Source organism: Hypomesus transpacificus, chromosome 24, assembly GCF_021917145.1.
Source record: "Hypomesus transpacificus isolate Combined female chromosome 24, fHypTra1, whole genome shotgun sequence".
Lineage (NCBI taxonomy): Eukaryota > Metazoa > Chordata > Actinopteri > Osmeriformes > Osmeridae > Hypomesus > Hypomesus transpacificus.
The window spans coordinates 2,296,235-2,314,852 of NC_061083.1; the positions used below are offsets into that span (position 1 = coordinate 2,296,235).

Consider the following 18,618-nt stretch of genomic DNA (forward strand, 5'->3'; position numbering starts at 1 on the left):
AAGCAGATTATCTGGTAAAAGTTTGCTCATTCCTGTGTGCTACTATAAAATTGTAATTTATGAGTAATGACTGTTTCAACTACACCACACAAACTCTAAATTCACACGTCATCTTTTATTTTAACTGTGACTTAATGTCTAGCCAATTAATCAATCCATGTCTAACTTGAATTTCTCGTCCATTATATTATCTAACATCTATGTATCACAATTAACCACACCACATAGGTGAAAGGCATCAACAAAATTAGCTGTTTATTTCAACATGAACATATACAATATAAAACAGTGCAGAAAAAACAATGTTTACCATGTGAAACTATTACAAATGAGATGCAATGGAAGACCAGTGAACTTTTAAAACATTGAAACCTCAGAAAACAGCAAGAACCACTAGATGTCACTGTGTATCCAGGTCCTGGGAGCTAGGAGCTGGTCATCAGAGGGGAGACTGGGGGATTAGCCCCATTGGTCAGCCCTCATCATAGTACACCCTGCAGCCACCAACCCCTGGATAACAGCCTGAATAAGAGAGATGATTTGAGAATCAAAACTACAACTGGCAAATAACAAAAAAAACTGTAGAAACTAATAGTACAATCAGTATACAACTCAATTGTCATTGTAACTTGCAATCGAATGGAGCAAGTGATATTCCTCATTTATAAAGCGGTTTCCCCACTGGTTATTCGAGCAAGACAAAAGGTCAGCACAAACTGACCTTCATTTGTGTCTAATCCACCTTGAGAGCCTTTTCTAGAGCAGATACAACCACCTCAGGCTCCGGAAACTTCAGCTTGCGTGGTGGGCCTTTCTTGATCCCTGACCAGAGGCACACCTCTACAGCAAACAGAGAGGTACAGTGTGGCGTTTACTAAAGGGGAGATGACATTTGGGTGCACAAAGACTCATTTGCACAATGATGGTCCCTTGCTACAATACCCAGGGGGGAAAAGTTGTATATCATCAACAGCTGCAATTCTATCTGCCATCTGGCACCTGAGGCGTAAGGAGAGGCCTGCTCACCTTCCCCTCCCTCCTCTACCAGGGTGATTTCAAAGCTGTTCCTTCTGGGCTTCTGGGGGTTGAGGAACACCTTGAGCTCCGGATGAGCGGCTGTGAGGGCCACCTTCACCCCCTCAGCGTTCCGGCCGTACACTCGTCAGCTGTTGCTGCAGAACCAAACCATCATCAGTGAGGGACTCTGGTCTTTGTCAAATGATCACTTGTTGAATATATTAAGGCAAATGGACTGAATTCATGTCAACCCTAACATACTGAATGATTTACATTTACATTTAGTCATTTAGCAGACGCTCTTATCCAGAGCGACTTACAGTAAGTACAGGGACACCCGAGGCAAGTAGGGTAAAGTGCCTTGCCCAAGGACACACCATCATTTGGCACGGCGGGGAATCGATCTGGCAATCTGATTCAATCAATCTGGCAATCAATCTGATTACTAGCCCGACTCCCTCACCGCTCAGCCATGTGACTCCCATGAATGATGGCATTGCATATCTTGTATGATATGGTATGGTAAGAGCAGGATATTAATGTTTACATCATGGATGAACACTGAAACCACCGATTATTTTCTTTACCAGTGTTCGATCAGCACCCTCTGGCCTTCGGTCACGTTCTCTGGTTCCTGCTCTGCTTTGCTTTTCTTTCCGTCTACAACTTCGGTTTGCTCTACCGTATCCACATCAGCGCCTGCCTTGCGCTTCGACACTCGACCTGCTTAAAGATTGATTTATGAATGCAACCCATTTATACGTCTATTTGGTTTGTATTGACATTCGTATCGTCGTCAAGGTTTGATGCTCTACCCATCTCTCATCAAATTATACTTATTTACTAAAATCCTAAATGTAACCATGTTAACTGCTAACGTATCATTGTATCATGATTTAGAACATCTGACGGGCAACAACAGTAGCTATTCTGATTGATCCATCTACTTACATGCTTTAGCACGAGACGCCATTGTTGTTGACGTCTTGACAAAACGTGCGAAGTTTGGCGCTTTTTTAGCATCAGACTGGAACGTTCCAAATAGGATTGTAGGGTTCAAGAAGTTTTACCAGCAAAACTATTATTATGTGTGGGGGGTATGCCAATTTCAGATTTGTGTGTATGGTTTGGTCTTCTACTTGAATACAAATTAGATCAAAATAGATTAATGCCACGTTTATTATCGCTCAGGATAAAACCAAACTACATTCACCAGGGAAAATGCCTATATCATTAAATAAATAATAATAATTTACTTCAAAAGTAAATTATTATTATTAACTTTTTACATTCAACATAGATATGCAACATACATCAAGTGGCAGCTATCAAATTCAAGGTAACATGTTAGTTGAAATATGGTTAAAACAGCAGAATACTCTTTTGATGAGCAGAATAGCAGGTCAAAGGTGCTGTATCCAGGTTCAAAACAGCAAGAACCACTAGATGTCACTGTGTATCCAGGTCCTGGGAGCTAGGAGCTGGTCATCAGAGGGGAGACTGGGGAACAAACCCCATTGGTCAGCCCTCATCATAGCACATCCTGCAGCCAACCAACCCCTGGATAACAGCCTGAACAGGAGATGTAGAGAAACTACAAATCATCATTAGGTTGAGTGTCCCACTATACGGAATTGACTCATATTGTCATAGTTGCAAAGAATAATGCTAGGCTATAGTAATAGGCCTATGTAACAGGTTATAGACATTTATTTGGCACTTCATACAGGATCTGTAAACAACAGATTTGTGCATTTCAGACCAAGTTAAAGTAGTGCTGAGGCCTGGGTAGCTACAGACTTTCTACTTGACGTCAGTCTTGAGAGCGTCCTCTAAAGCGGAGACAACGATAGCAGGTTCTGGAAACTTAAGTCTGGCCGGGGGACCTCTTGTTATCCCAGCCCACAGACACACCTCTGGGGAAGAGAAAGAGGGAGGCATGAATGACTAGCTGCATAAAAGGTCAAATACATCCATGAAAACATAAGTCAATTAGCGACTAGCTGCTCACCTTTACCTCCCTCCACAAGAGTGACATCGAAGCTCTTCTTCCGGGGTTTCTGCGGGTTGAGGAGCACCTTCAGGTCAGGGTGCGCAGCCAACAAGGCCACCTTCACCTTTTCCGCATGCTCCCTGTACACTCGTCAGCTCTTACTGTCAATCAAAACCACAACCGTGCGGGTCAGCATTGTTTGTATGTGTTTATCTACTCACGTAGCCCACTTAAATGTTTTGATAACATATTACAGTGGTTGTATACACGCACACGCCGTTGCTCAAACTGGATATTGTTGTTTACACCACGGAAGAACACCGATTATTTCCCTACCAGTGTTCGATCATCACCCTCTGGCCCTCGGTCACGTTCTCTGGTTCCTGCTCTGCTTTGCTTTTCTTTCCGTCTACAACTTTGGTCTGCTCCACCGTGTCCCACTCAGCGCCTGCCTTGCGCTTCGACACTCGACCTGCTCAAAGATTGATTTATGAACGCAAACCATTTATAGACGTCTATCTGGTTTATATATCCTATCGTCGTCAAGGTTTGATGCTCTACCCATCTCGCATCAAATTATACTTAAACTCGTTTACTAAAATCCAAAAAGTTAACACGTAACTGCTATTATAATCTCATGATTTAGAACATTTCAAGGTCACCTACGGTAGCTTTTCTGACTGTATCCATACACTTACCAGCTTTAGCACGGGACGCCATTGTTGTTGACTTCTTGAGAATAGGTGCGAACTTTGGCGCGTTATTATAGCAAACATCCCAAGTCTCCCGGAAGTTCCGGGGGGGGGGGGGGGGGGGGGGGGGGGGGGGCTGGTTGATTTGGGGTACATCATGCGTCCGGATTGCGCCCCGGGGGTGGGGGGGGGGGGGGGGGGGGGGTCGGGGTAAGAGCCACCTCCCTGAAATGAGTCTCTGCAGGTTGGGATGTCTGTGAAATGAGTCTCTGCAAGTTGGGATGTCTGTATCGTTGTCGTCAGAGTAGAACGTTCCAAATAGGATTGTAAGGGTAGAGAAGTTTTACCAGCGAAACTGTTATTGGCCAGCTTCTTAGGAGCGTTCTAAGCTCTTAGCGAATCTGGGAAACCTGGCCATTATGGGGTGGTTGTATGTATGGTTAGGTTAGCTACTTCTATACAAATTTGAGAAAAATAGATTAATGCCAAGTTTATTATCGCTCAGAATTAAACCAACCTACTTTCACCACTTTGCTGAAACTCGTTTTTTGTTTGTTCAATAAGCACCCTTTGGCCCCCGGTACGTTGTCCGGTTCATCCCTGCACTTCTTGCCCTTCACAACCACCTCCTCAACTTGTCTACAAACGGTCGTAACTTTAACATAATGTTATGTACTAGAATTACATGTAAAGTAGCCTACAGCTATTAGCTTATTAAATGTATACAATATTCTCACATATCTGGTGCCAAAACCCTCTACTTTCTTAACAAAATTAACTCCGCTTCAAACCCCCACAAACTTTTTTCTACCTTCTCCACCCTTCTTAACCCACCTCCCCCACCCCCTCCCTCCACCCTGACAGCAGACGACTTCTCCTCTTTCTTTGAGAAAAAAGTCGCCGACATTAGCAGTCGGTTCCCTAAACCCACCCTTCCTACCCCCTCACCCTCCATTTCTGACCCAACTAAATGTCTAAACTCCTTCTCTCCCCTGTCCGAGGCAGAGCTCTCTGACCTCATTCTCTCTCATCGCCCCACCTCCTGTCCCCTTGATCCTGTCCCCTCCCCTCTCTTTCAAACCATCTCCCCCTCTATCATAACTTTTCTGCTCCATGTTCTAAACTCCTCTCTTACCTCTGGCACCTTCCCCTCTGCCTTCAAACAGGCCAGAGTTACCCCTTTACTCAAAAAACCCTCCCTTAACCCTGCCGTCCTCCAGAACTACAGACCGGTATCATTGTTGCCCTTCTTTTCTAAAACAATTGAACGTGCTGTATCTAACCAACTGTCTAACTTCCTTTCTCAGAACAAACTGCTCGACCCCAACCAATCGGGCTTCAAGACCGGCCACTCCACAGAGACTGCCCTCCTTTCAGTCACCACTGCCCTCCAGTCTGCCAGAGCGGCTTCCAGGTCATCCGTCATCATTCTGCTGGACCTTTCTGCGGCGTTTGATACGGTTAACCACCAGATCCTGCTCTCCAGACTTTCTGAGATGGGCATCACTGGCACTGCACTCCAGTGGATCTCATCCTACCTGTCGGGAAGATCCTACCAGGTCTCCTGGGGAGGCAAACTGTCAGGCCCACGCCAGCTCTCCACTGGTGTCCCACAGGGCTCCGTCCTTGGTCCCCTCCTCTTCTCTCTGTACACCACCTCACTTGGACCAATCATCACCTCCCATGGCTTCTCCTACCACTGCTACGCTGACGACACGCAGCTGTACCTGTCATTCCCTCCGACCGATCCGGGGATCTCAGCTAGGATTGAGGCCTGCCTCGCAGACATCTCCGCCTGGATGACTGAGCACCATCTCCAGCTGAACCTTGCCAAAACAGAACTTCTCATCATCCCGGCCAAACCCTCCATCTCCCATGACTTCTCAATCACCTTGGGATCTGCGACGGTGACCCCCTCATCCTCTGCCAGGAACCTTGGGGTGACCATGGACAACGAGCTCTCCCTCACGGCCCACATTGCTGCGGTCTCCCGGTCGTGTAGATTCACCCTCTACAACATCCGGAAGATCAGGAGATACCTGTCTGAGCACTCCACCCAGCTGCTTGTCCAAGCACTTGTCCTCTCCAAGTTGGACTACTGCAACTCGCTGCTCGCCGGTCTCCCATCATGCGCAACCCGCCCTCTTCAGAGAATTCAGAACGCAGCGGCCCGTCTGGTCTACAATCTACCCAGACGCTCCCACGTTACCCCGCTCCTCATCTCCCTCCACTGGCTACCCATAACGGCCCGCATCAGATTCAAGACCCTGGTACTGACCTTCCGAGCAGTGAATGGAACTGCGCCCGACTACATCAAGTCTCTCCTGCAGCCTTACACCCCCACCCGCCACCTACGGTCTTCTTCAGACAACCGCCTGGTGGTCCCACCTCTCAAGACCGCCCGGTCCCAGCACAAGCTCTTCTCCTGCCTGGCACCCCAGTGGTGGAATCAACTCCCCACCTCCATCAGAGACACGGACTGTCTCTCCACCTTCAAGAGAAGGCTCAAGACGCACTTGTTCCGGGAGTACAATGGTACTTAGGAATGGTTTGCTGAATCCAACGCTAGTTTCCTCAAGGTTCACAATGACTCTTGCTTAGACTGTTGCTCTTGTTGGTTAGTGGTAGCTGATTTAAACTGTTGTATTCTTCTTTTTTTTAGTTAATCCTATTTTTATTGCTTTCCTACAGGTACACCTGCACTTAGAGATCAATGTTGTGTAATTTTAACTTGTTTAACTACATGCTCTTATGGTTTCTTCCCTTTAGCACTATTTTTTGGTTGTCCACAATATGTACTTCTTGTTTTTGACTACCCGCAATGCTGTGGGGCTATCTTGTTGTTATTATCAGTGACCTATGCACTTTGTGAAGCTCTCTCTTGGAAGTCGCTTTGGACAAAAGCGTCTGCTAAATGAATAAATGTAAATGTAAATGTAATATAAGATTCTAGACCTGTCAGCATTAATGACAGACGTTTACAAAAAGTTTTGGATAAAGCATTTGAGTTACCTGAATTTCTTAGGGACGACGTGCTAAATTAACTTCATGCAAGAGGCATTAGGGAATGGACTATGTCAACTGTTTGGGAGCAAGAATTTTTGGTGGCAAAAACACTCATTTAAACAAAGTGCTAATGGTAAATATAAAGTCTGATGCTTGATTTAATTTATAAACTTGATAGGTTTCTTCACAAAGTCTATAAAACTGTTCCAAAAAAGTCGAAACCTCAGGGTCCTACTGTCCTTGGCAAAATGCTCAATCTGCAGGTCTCTGGTTGGCCACAGCTATGAAGACGACAACATGCCAAGGGAGTAGGAGATTTGGCTTTATGAACTCATCCCCAGATTAGACCAAATCACTCATTAAACAGTGAAAGACGTCACACCATGGCAACGCAGGACCGCAGAGGAGGAACAAACTGGAAAGAGTGAAGATGAAAGGATCAACGAGTTTGGAGAGAGGAGGAGATCCTTGGAAACAAACGTTTGATAGAGGCATGGAAGGACACCAGGGAGAGAGAGACGGAGAAACAACGTGATCCCCAAAATATGTGTTTGTGTACTTTCATTTCGATGGTAAACATGATGCTCCAGGAATAGCAGACTGTAAACCCAGCTACCGTTCATAGTCCTTTGTTGTGAATGAAAGTCCCAAGTGTGTTGTCTTGGAGCTGCCAAGAACCGAGGGCTATACCTCTCGCATGGAGGCGAGGTGACACTTAGTCACAGAAAGACTCCTCCATTCACTTTCACACACACATACTGTGACCATACTGCATCTTAGTCACACTTTTTCTTTCTCTCAGTTTGGGTTCAACTGTATTCATATCTCTCTCTCTCACTCTCTGTGTCTTCCTCGCTTTCCAGCATAGCCCCCCCCCGTCCTCCTCCTGATCTCAGTCTGTCAGACAGGCTGCTGGAGTGTATATTTAGCCCTTTTTAAAGCCTAAAAGGGGTCCACAGACCCGCACAGATGTACCCTCCGCCCCATCTCTCCATCCTACCCTCTCTTTTTTTTGCCTTGCATTGTGACGCAGACGTGATGAACCTCCCAAAGCTCCAACCTCCACATATTGATAACTCGCACATGTTGTGTGTGCTTCTCTGCACACACATGCATGCACAGTATTTGCATTTGTACGTATGTGTGTGACACGTGCGTAGTTGATGCCTGTGCTGATGACAATAGTGCCAAAAATAAGGTTTCGCACCGCCCTCTCACCTCTCGCTCTCCAATCTCTATGTTGTGATTTCATTTCAATATGGATATTTTTTATCAATTTTTCTCCTGTAGGCCTGTACTTTGTCCAAAGATATTTAAATCTAATGAATATAGACACTTCTAATCAACATTCCTCTCAGTGGAGGCCTTGTGTTGGATAACTGGATGTCCAGTTCATCATGCACTTCTCTCCTCCCAAAACTGTGAACCTCTTCTGACTGTGCAGAACTTCTTTGCACAGTTGTTCAACCACCAATCAGCTCTGATGCATGCATGACAGGTACTCCCTATAATGTGTCATGTCAGGAGATATTTTCCCTTCTACATTGCGAGCGGTAGCGTTCAATGCGGATGAAGAAAGCCTTTTGTTTCTGAATATGTACTTTCAATCTTTCTGTTTGACTGTAGTCTCAATAAATAATCATTGTTGCAGTTTGTATTTGTTGTGGTCAGTGTGTGATGTGAAATGTGTGCATTGTTAGTTTTTAGAAGTCTATGTTCCAGTTTGGTGCTGTGTTTTGAAAAAATAATTATGTTTGCCAAAATTGCTCTTTGCTTTCTACCTAGGTGACATCATGTCTGCATGGATGAATCCTTAGACTCAACAGGGGATAACGTGATTGGTCACCTGCTCGACTTTCAGCGATTGATCAAATTGACAAAGTATCTTTAAGTTGTGAGACTTAATGATAATACCACAGAGAAAGAATGGATCCCATTAAATCCTTCTCCTCTTCTGAAAATCTCCCATAACTCTTCCTGCCTTCCTTTTCTGGTTCCACTGACGTCACCCCAAGGTTTGGTGAATAACACACGCATGTGAGGACACACGTCACCAAACACGCCAACGACACGCCAACACACGCAAGCAGACTCAGAGGCTCTGGCTGTGCAGCCAAGACAAACACAGCCATCTGGGAGAGAGAGAGAGAGAGAGGGAGAGAGAGAGAGAGAGGGAGGGAGAGAGGGAGAGAGAGACACAGAGAGAAAGGAAGAGAGAGGGAGAAAAATTAAGAAAGGTGGGGGGGATTGTGACAAGCGAGGGACAGGGGGGGCACAGGGTGCGAGAGAGGCGGGGGGGGACAGACAGAGAAAGAAAGAGAGAAAGAAAGAGAGAGATAAAGAGCGCTGTGTTGGTGGAGACGGGGCTGTCGGAGAATGTCGTCGAGAGAGCGACGAGCAGACAAAAGGGAAGAACAAAGGGAGCGAGGCAGGGAGAAACAAAGTACAAAGAAGACCCCGAGGAGGAGCAGACGCCGTGTGACAAACACACATCCAAGTCTGCATGGTCTGCTAATGGCTAGTGCTGCACCCATCCTGAGCCCAGCCAGAACTAATGAGGGTGACACATCAGACACCTGTGGGTGGAGCCGGAACAGACAAACATGGACATACAACATTTATACAACAAACAGTCGTGGCCATAAGTTTGGGCAATGACAAATGTTGTGTTTTGCAAAGTTTGCTGGTTCAGTATTTGAGGGAAATGTTTTCACGTTTCACATGTTTCTATAGAATACAATAAGGCACATTTCTTAGTCTTCATAGCTTTTTGGGGGCGAAAATTCTCAATATATGCAAATGGTCCCCTCTTTTACACCATTCAACTGCTCTTAAAATACAATCAGAATAATAGAGTGTTTCACCTGGCTAGAACTAATTCACACTTTCCCCTGTGCTGATGATATGACTTACTGAAATTATGTTAGCAGTCATTTAATGCCAAGGTCCAGCAAGCTTTGCAAACACAAAATGTGTGTCGCTCCCAATACTTTTGGCCACGACTGAACAGGTTCAGACAGCGTCTCGTCAGGCAGTCTGCTGGGTTTGGATCCAGGACCATCTGTAGGTCTAGAGCTGAAGCTAACTCAACCAGCAAACGCAATAAGGTTGCAACACTTCCTCCACATGTCAAGATTAGGTTATTGCATTATTAGGTTACTATAACAGTTAACAACAAGAATTGCATCTTAAACCTCGAATTGCCTTGCAGTAGATGGCAAGATATGCAAAGATGTATCGAAACTTGAAGCTGCTAACCAGTTGGGTCTTTGATAGTAAGGGGATTAGTGGACTTTTTGGTAGAAGAAGCCTGGTGCATGTAAAACGAAAGTTCTGTACCAGAGGCAAGCTAGAGCAGAGAAAACATGTGAGGTTGATGACTTACGGGGTGCGAGACAAACTGAGGGAGTGAGGTTTCTTCCGAAGAAGGAGAGGAGTGTATCGAGAAAAAAGAGGGGGGTAAGGTGTGACGGGTGAGAAGAAAACTGAGCTGTACATCCTGTTGAAGGAGAGGGTGATGGGGAGAAGGAGAAGGAGAGGGTGATGGGGAGAGGGAGAGGGCGATTGGGAGAAGGAGAAGGAGAGGGTGATGGGGAGAAGGAGAAGGAGAGGGTGATGGGGAGAAGGAGAAGGAGAGGGTGATGGGGAGAAGGAGAAGGAGAGGGTGATGGGGAGAAGGAGAGGGTGATGGGGAGAAGGGGAGAAGGAGAGGGTGATGGGGAGAAGGAGAAGGTGATGGGGAGAAGGAGAAGGAGAGGGTGATGGGGAGAAGGAGAAGGTGATGGGGAGAAGGAGAAGGAGAGGGTGATGGGGAGAAGGAGAAGGTGATGGGGAGAAGGAGAAGGAGAGGGTGATGGGGAGAAGGAGAAGGAGAGGGTGATGGGGAGAAGGAGAAGGTGAGGGTGATGGGGAGAAGGAGAGGGTGATGGGGAGAAGGAGAGGGAGAGGGTGATGGGGAGTAGGAGAGGGCGATGGGGAGAAGGAGAGGGCGATGGGGAGAAGGAGAGGAGAGGGCGATGGTGAGAAGGAGAGGGCGATGGGGAGAAGGAGAAGGAGAGGGCGATGGGGAGAAGGAGAAGAAGAGGGTGATGGGGAGAAGGAGAGGGCGATGGGGAGAAGGAGAGGGTGATGGGGAGAAGGAGAGGGTGATGGGGAGAAGGAGAAGGAGAGGGTGATGGGGAGAAGGAGAGGGTGATGGGGAGAAGGAGAAGGAGAGGGTGATGGGGAGAAGGAGAGGGCGATGGGGAGAAGGTGAGGGTGATGGGGAGAAGGAGAAGGAGAGGGCGATGGGGAGAAGGAGAGGATGATGGGGAGAAGGTGAAGGAGAGGGTGATGGGGAGAAGGAGAGGGTGATGGGGAGAAGGAGAGGGCGATTGGGAGAAGGAGAGGGTGATGGGGAGAAGGAGAGGGCGATGGGGAGAAGAAGAAGGAGAGGGTGATGGGGAGAAGGAGAGGGCGATGGGGAGAAGGAGAAGGAGAGGGCGATGGGGAGAAGGAGAGGGCGATTGGGAGAAGGAGAGGGCGATGGGGAGAAGGAGAGGGCGATGGGGAGAAGGAGAGGGTGATGGGGAGAAGGAGAGGGTGATGGGGAGAAGGAGAGGGCGATTGGGAGAAGGAGAGGGCGATTGGGAGAAGGAGAGGGTGATGGGGAGAAGGAGAGGGTGATGGGGAGAAGGAGAGGGCGATGGGGAGAAGGAGAGGGTGATGGGGAGAAGGAGAGGGCGATGGGGAGAAGGAGAGGGCGATTGGGAGAAGGAGAGGGTGATGGGGAGAAGGAGAGGGTGCGTGCGGGTCGGTTTGGATCTGTTTGCATGTGTGTGTGTGTGTGTGTGTTGCGTGCGCGTGCGCGTGTGCGTGTGTGTGTGTGAAAGAGAGAGAGCATCAATCATCTTTTATCAGAACATCGTTCATCATCAGCGCAGTGGATCTGTTGAGGGGGTGTTTTGAATCCGGTTCAAGATGTTGCCGTTTCACCCTGACCTGCCCCCCCCCCCGTCAGCACCCTCTCCCCCGCGTCACAGAGGCGCCCAATACAGACCTCGCCTTTTAATAAGTCCTTCCTCAATTTAGCTGCCGTCTGTCCGTGTGAAAGACCCTGAAACGGGGGAAAAGGGAGAGGAGGTGTGGAGAACAGGGAGGGGAGGAAGATGACGGAAAGTTGTGTCAGAGCAGGCGACACTCATGCCAACTGTTCCCCTTACACACACACCGACACACGCAAACGCACGCACCAACACACACACTCTCACACACAGTCCAACTTCCAAAAAGAACTTTGAGGGTTTAAAGCAGATTACGACTTAAGATGAAGCCATAATTAAGAATACTTTCAGCCTGCACTTTTCCTCCATCTGTCAGCGAGGGAGCCACCAAGCCATCCTTGTCCTCAGTCCATCAACATTTAGACTGTTTAAACTCATCACTGATTACTTCACTGGACAGGTAAGGTTTGCAGTGTAGTTTGCATGACTGTCTCTCACCCGTTTTTTCAAAGTAAAAGTGTTTCATGTTTCAAGCTGTGAGCCAATCACATTGATAATCATAGTTAGATCACCGTACAGTTAAATGAGCATTCGACATTGTTGTCAGTGATTCAGTAATACCTTTGATAGCTTTAATAGCTTCTAGGTTTGGCTCAGTAATAGCTAGGCAGGAGAAGCGGACGGCAGCGTCTTCTCATCTTCAGCCTGGGCTCTGCCAGTCCTGTCTTGGCAGGAGCAGATGGGTTAGGTTGCAGCACCTTCCTCAAACACACTTGAGATCAGGTCAACTGTTCTCCCTGCACTCCTCTCCCTGCAACATCTGGTTCTTAGACCAGTGTTGGTCTCTTTAAAGCTATTCTTGTGGGAATGAGAGGTTACATTCATACATGTATGTGTGTGTGTCTTTCATCTTTCTGTGTCGGTTTTACTTGTGGACTTGGAATAATGGCCTTGTAAAGGAAATCCAGAGAGCACTTTTTGGTTTTTGTAGTACAAATGTTTATTCACAGCTTCCATTGAAAATAAAAGATGAAACATTATCACAGTTTTCTTTCTGGTTCCAGTCAAAAGGGTGGAAGGAGTCACAAACAGATTGCATAATCAACCAACATGCCTGCAATCACTAGGTGAGGTTTGGTGTTAGTTATCAGTTATCATTCATGGAGTGAAAGATAAACATTGTTATATTTCTGCCCGACATTAGTATGGCCGCATGCCAACGGGGCTAATAAAGAATTCAAGCTTGTTATCATATAACTAGCAAAATGTTATACACAGCACATGAGAAAAGGCTGTTGACACACAATCCTTCAATCTCCTGTGCATACAAACACCCACATACAGAGGGCCCAACACACACATACACACACTCACACACACTCACACACTCTCACTCAAAGGATGCATGGGGACACTCCTCATCTGTGCTGACCCATAGCAGGTCTGAATCATGTGGACCAGACTGATCCTGGTCATAGAGACCCTGGCTTCAGACACCAGATGGGCTGTTTCCAACTCCCAACACATGCCCGGATATGACATCAATAGAACACAAATAGAACAGAGCGGGCTTTTATCTCAAGCAGTTAATGGATTGTATGGGTGTGTGTGTGTGCATGTGTGTGCGTAGATAGTGTGAATTATCAGTACTCCCTCTTCGGACTCACAAAAATCGAAAAAGTCACTCTCAAGACAAACTCTGTCAACACTCGAAAACAAATATGTCCGTGCGTGTGTGGTGTGTAAAAGGTGTGTGTGTGTGTGTGTGTGTGTGTGGGGGGGGGGTGGTCAGGAAGGGATGGACATAAGGATGAACTAAAGGTTTCCATACTGTACCACTTTTTGAATCTCCTGTCTCTTTTAGAAACTTGAACTATCATTCCGATGAACAGCATACTGCAGAGACCCTTGCCCTGGCAAGAATCCCTAAAGAAAAGAACTAACCTCTCAAAAGTTTGAAGCATGGGCTTCATACACTAAACTACATAGCAGTGTCATGTATGTACCATATGTCACGAGTGTATGGCTATGTACAGTAGCAGTGCAAAATATGTACAGTGTGGTAGCTATTGCAGGCGTGTGCAGGAATAACAAGATTTCATCTCAGCAGTTTGGAAAAGAGACCTCGTTTTTCATGGCACCCTGCCCTGACCTAAACTGTCAGGATTTCCTCCGAAACCTCTCTCTCTGTCTTTCTAGCTCTCTCTTCCAAATGTTCTCACTTTGTACTTTTTTCTCTTTCACTTTCATTAATGCGGACCTTCTGTCTGTACTTTAGATTTTGATCAAAATCTAAAACAGTCCCTGATTGGTTCACAATCTGTACTCCGCCATCCTGACTTCTTCTCTTTCTCCTCCTCTGTTCGTGTGGTCGGATTGTTGCCCTGGCAATCGAGGTCTCTAAGGTTAAAAAGAACAGGGTGAACAGTCGGCGACGGAGACCAGAGTGATGTCATCCGACTGAGACAGAAGAGGGCAGTCAAATCTTGTAGGTCTTTTCCTGGCAGAGCAGCAAGCAGTGTTTGTGATGGACGCGTGCGGGCGACGAGCGCCGTACAAAATAGCTGGAAACAGAACATCACAACGCCTGCGTTGTTTGCTGCCGGTATATGCTGTGGTGCTTGAATTCCTAAAACCTCACCAGCTTACAAAGAGCTGTGTACAGGATAAAGTGTGTTTGAGTGTGCGTTACATGGGTGTGTGAGTTGTGCGTCATGTTTGTGTGTGTGTAGGGTGTCTGAGCTTGGCTGTGGTGCCTTGCGCCCCATAACACTTCATCATCAGCATCATAATGGCACTACAACCTGCTACTCTAATGAGCTTGTATCAGCAGTATTGTCTACCAATCTTATACTGCACCTCAGCTATGCCCCTCTAGGGCAACTTCCTTCCGCCTGCCTGTCTCCTGCATCAGTGTAGAGCACCCCCTAGGGTTCAGGGGGAGGAACTGAAAGGATTCAAGATCCAGGTGAGTAAAGGAGTAAGAAGTGGGAAGGAAACAGGTGGAGGAAACGGCGCCTGAAGTGGTGGTGGGGGGGAGGGGTTCAGCCGAAGAGGAGGTGCAGGGAGAGAGTCAGTAGCGCCAGGGAGAACAGAGAGAGGAGGGACGGAGTCGGGGACGAGGAGGAGGGCAGGTCCGGGTTGTCGTAGCCAGGCGGGCACTCGAGCTCGAAGCAGCGGATGGAGGCGTCCTCGTTGCCGTAGTTGGCCCAGTACTCCTCCTCGTCGATCTTGGGCAGGGCCACCTCCTCCTCGGTCAGCTCGTACTTGGAGGAGGAGAAGGAGGTTTGGGACGGGTTGGAGGGGTGGTGGGGCTTGACGGAGGTGAAGGGGAATGCCTTGACCGTCTCTGAGCTCTTCTGGAAGATCCCCTTGGAGGACGCCATGGGCTTGTTCTTGGAGAACCACCAGCGGGTCTTGGTGCTGAAGGTGGTGGTGGTGGAGCCGGCCAGGGAGCCTGGGTCGGGCAGGGGGCAGGGGGCGAAGTCCATCTCGCGCAGGAAGCGCAGGTCGGTGCCGCGGCGGGGAGAGGGGGAGGAGCACATCAGCTCGGAGGAGGAGATGCGGGCCTCGCGGAACCACTCCCACAGGGGGCGCGCCTCGCAGCCGCACGACCAGGGGTTGCCGTTGAGGCGGAGGAACTGGACCGACGTGGCGTCCTTCATGGCCTGACCCGGCAGCTCCGACAGGGAGTTGTTGAACAGGTAGAGGATGGTCAGCCGGCCGAGGTCGCGGAACGCGCGACGGTTCACCTGACGGATGCGGTTGTCGTGGAGCAGGAGGCGGTCCAGGTTGACCAGGCCGCGGAACACGTTCTCGGACAGCGTGCGGATCCGGTTGCCGTGCAGGAAGAGGTGGGTGAGGTTCACCAGGTCGGAGAACAGGTCGTCCTGGAGGAAGTGGAGCTGGTTCTCCTGCAGGCAGAGGGAGTTTTACACTTTAAACACTTTAACAGCCTCCTGTGACCGTGGGTCAGTAGTCACTGCAGGATTTGTATGTGTGTGTGTGTTAGAAATCAAATCCCGTTTGTGTGGGAATCCATATGTTCTCTGTGAGACTGATTGAAAACACATCCCTCGGGTGCGTTTGTTTGTGTGCTTGTATATGTGTGTGTCTGTATATGTGTGTACATATCCTGCCCCTACCTGCAGGTAGAGGAACTGCAGGCTGTAGAGTTTGTGGAAGAGGTCGTGAGGAAGAGCGGCCAGCTTGCAGCGGTGCATGTGCAAGCTCTGCAGCTTCTCCAGACCCCGGAAGGCCCCGCCCTCCAGCCGCTGGAGCAGCGGATTGTCTCCCAGGTCCAGCTCTTCTAGAACGCGTAGGTTACTGAAGGCTCCAGCCTCGATCCATGTGATGTTGTTGGAGTAGAGCCACAGGACCTGCAGATGTGTGGTGTGTGTGTGGGTGTGTGTGGGTGGGTGGGTGGCAGAGCAAGGAGTAGGGAGTTAGAGAAGATAATGAGGCATGATAGTAGTGAGGAGACACTCATCTCATCGATCCGCAAAAATGCATTATGTAACGCAGTGCTGCACACGCACACACACACACACACAGAGAGAGAGAGAGGCAAGGGTTCTCACCTGAGTCTCGAAGCCGAAAGAGTCAGCACGGAGCTCCGTGATGCGGTTGTTCTGCAGGAAGACGCGCTGGGAGTCGTAGGGCACGCCGACGGGCACGGAGGTGTAGTTTTGGGACTGGCAGCTGACCGTCATGGGCGTGGGGTAACACACACACAGCCTCGGACAAGCCCCTGCTCCGCCCGGCTTCACCACCACCAACCACAGCACCAGCCATAAGGTGAGTCCACCTACAAACACAAACACAAGAGGTTTAATACATTTACACTAGCACTGATACGGGGTATATTTGAAGGCTGTAAAATGTTGCTTGAAGATTATATGGTCAGTTTAGTTGATAAACTTGCAGGGAACTCGATGAATGAGTTTCGGAGTTTACAGAACTCATTTATTAGAAATTAGATAACAGAAATGGTCTATTCTTCCAGACGGATCATGTTTCACTGATGCTTCATGCAGATCTACAAGTTTTTCGAAATTTTTGACAAGTTCACAATTTGAATTTAAAAACTAAAGTAAGGGCAGACGCGTTCATCACGCGAGCCAAGTGTTGAATGGATTTTCTTCCTCCGATAGACTAAATTCTTGAGCCAACGACACACAAAAAGGTTGAATACTAAAGTGGATACTAACGACCACTCATAAAACATGGAAACAGGACCCAGATCGGTTTTCCTCGGCGTAAATTATTAAGCAGCGGTTTGGCAAGCTCGGATAACGGGACACAAAGTGGTAAATGTTCATTGCATTAAAAAATAATCACGTTCCCAATTCATCAGGCTGCGTAAGATTTTCCAACGACCCCACCTTCTGACCCGTTAACAACACGGTCAATGTACGTGCGTGATAGACAGGTCTGCAAGTGCACTAGTCTGAAATAGCTACATCGTTTCCAGAATTTCTTGTTTGCTTAATAAAAGTCAGTGATTTCCAAGATATTGCAACAACTTATGTTAAGTTGAGTAAACATGGTTTACAAACAAATAAGCCTAATAACATCCTAATAATAAAACATTACACTGTATGCAAAAAGTCATTATATCAGTAAAGGGGCAGAAGCTCTAGAGATCTAAATTAAAATGTTGATTTCTTTTCCATACATTTTTCATGTCAATTCACATACTTTTCAATGCAGAAGAGTTGCCAGCAAAACATGCAAATATTTCAGTGCTGTTTGGTTTCAAATAAAACAAAATCACCAAACAAAATTAGATAAAAACTAACAAACACAGATTTGAAACTATAGCCTAAGAACATCCATGTCAAGGTTTACTCACTCTTTAAGTTGTGGCTGAAGGACCTCCGAGGGCACCGCACAGTCGAGTGGGTCTCCATCTCGAACCAAAGCCGAAAGCGAGTTAGCCTGAGTGGCGAGAAACTGCCTGCTATCTCCGCTGAAGTTCAGCTCTGGTGAACGAGTCGGTGCGACTGAGTGAGTGGTGGACAGAATCCCGGGATCCAGTTTATACTTGCGATGAGCTCACGCCCACGGTCGTGGGCAGCGAAGGATTCTCTCTACGTCACTGTGCAGGTCAGATTCGCGAGGGCGGGGAGGAGGGGAGGGTGTGGAGGGATGAGTTGCCCAGCAGAGGAAGCGACAGTAAACTACAGAAAGGGCGTGTTTGACAGTGCGGTAGCCCACTGATGGTGTAGGGCAGTATTCCAAAGAGCCACACACTGGGAGTCGGAACGCACAGCGGGGGACAGGAGAAACTTAGGAGGTGGGAAAGTGCATTTGGACGAAAAACAATGAACTAATGTCCAACTTGAATAGCAACATTGCAAAAAGACAAACAAAGGACCTCAATGAATATGATGCTCAAGTAAGATGGGCACCACTATTATATTTAAAACAAATCTGACTGTGTGTATTCAAGTTAAGCGATGGAACAAAACATGGCCACAGGACCATATCAGAATGCGGACCTATTGCCCGAATGAACTGTAGGTATGACCTGATACAAACCATACATTTCCATACAATTCATTTTATACACCAAAGTGATTGTCACCACCATATTCTATTTTTGTCAAATTACTTCATGGATCAGAAAACGGAAGCTGCGCAAACTTTCAGCGCGTTGATGTGCTGAGAAAGATGCTGTCAAATCACCCTATACGCGCCGTTACGCGCGAGACTGACAGGTTTATTTGTGTTCTTTTGCAGAACATTCTGTGCCTCGTCATGCAATCAAAACTTATGATTAATTATTTAGAAATTGTTAATTATAGACAAACAAAGGTTGATCACGAGATGAATAATTAATATAAAATAAACACGACATTGGAAAAATAGGAAAATAAAATAAAACGGCCCTGTTCTGGTTAATTTCACATATATTTCAGCGATT

The 18,618-nt window shown here is 47.5% G+C and overlaps 2 protein-coding genes and 1 pseudogene across 3 annotated transcripts; all 3 read right to left on the bottom strand.

The window, feature by feature from the left end:
- Positions 1-225: 225 nt before the first annotated feature.
- Positions 226-2,088, bottom strand: LOC124486579 (selenoprotein H-like). Of its 2 annotated transcripts, none has more exons than XM_047048282.1 (5): positions 1,969-2,088; positions 1,605-1,740; positions 1,027-1,172; positions 722-840; positions 226-522 (listed from the first exon to the last, which is right to left on the bottom strand). In XM_047048282.1, the coding sequence occupies exons 1-4, from the start codon at positions 1,988-1,990 to the stop codon at positions 734-736; spliced, it is 411 nt and encodes a 136-aa protein (XP_046904238.1). In that variant the 5' UTR covers positions 1,991-2,088; the 3' UTR covers positions 226-522; positions 722-733. The 2 variants fall into 2 exon arrangements, with proteins under 2 accessions (XP_046904238.1, XP_046904237.1); XM_047048281.1 differs by having other exon boundaries at positions 1,605-1,743.
- Positions 2,089-2,178: 90 nt separating this feature from the next.
- LOC124486578 lies at positions 2,179-3,813 on the bottom strand (annotated as a pseudogene).
- Positions 3,814-12,676: 8,863 nt separating this feature from the next.
- rtn4rl2b (reticulon 4 receptor-like 2b) lies at positions 12,677-17,686 on the bottom strand. The gene is made up of 4 exons (XM_047048043.1): positions 17,545-17,686; positions 16,271-16,497; positions 15,836-16,069; positions 12,677-15,604 (listed from the first exon to the last, which is right to left on the bottom strand). Exons 1-4 carry the CDS (start codon positions 17,600-17,602, stop codon positions 14,735-14,737), a joined length of 1,389 nt encoding a protein of 462 aa, XP_046903999.1. The 5' UTR covers positions 17,603-17,686; the 3' UTR covers positions 12,677-14,734.
- Between the last annotated feature and the right edge of the window lie 932 nt (positions 17,687-18,618).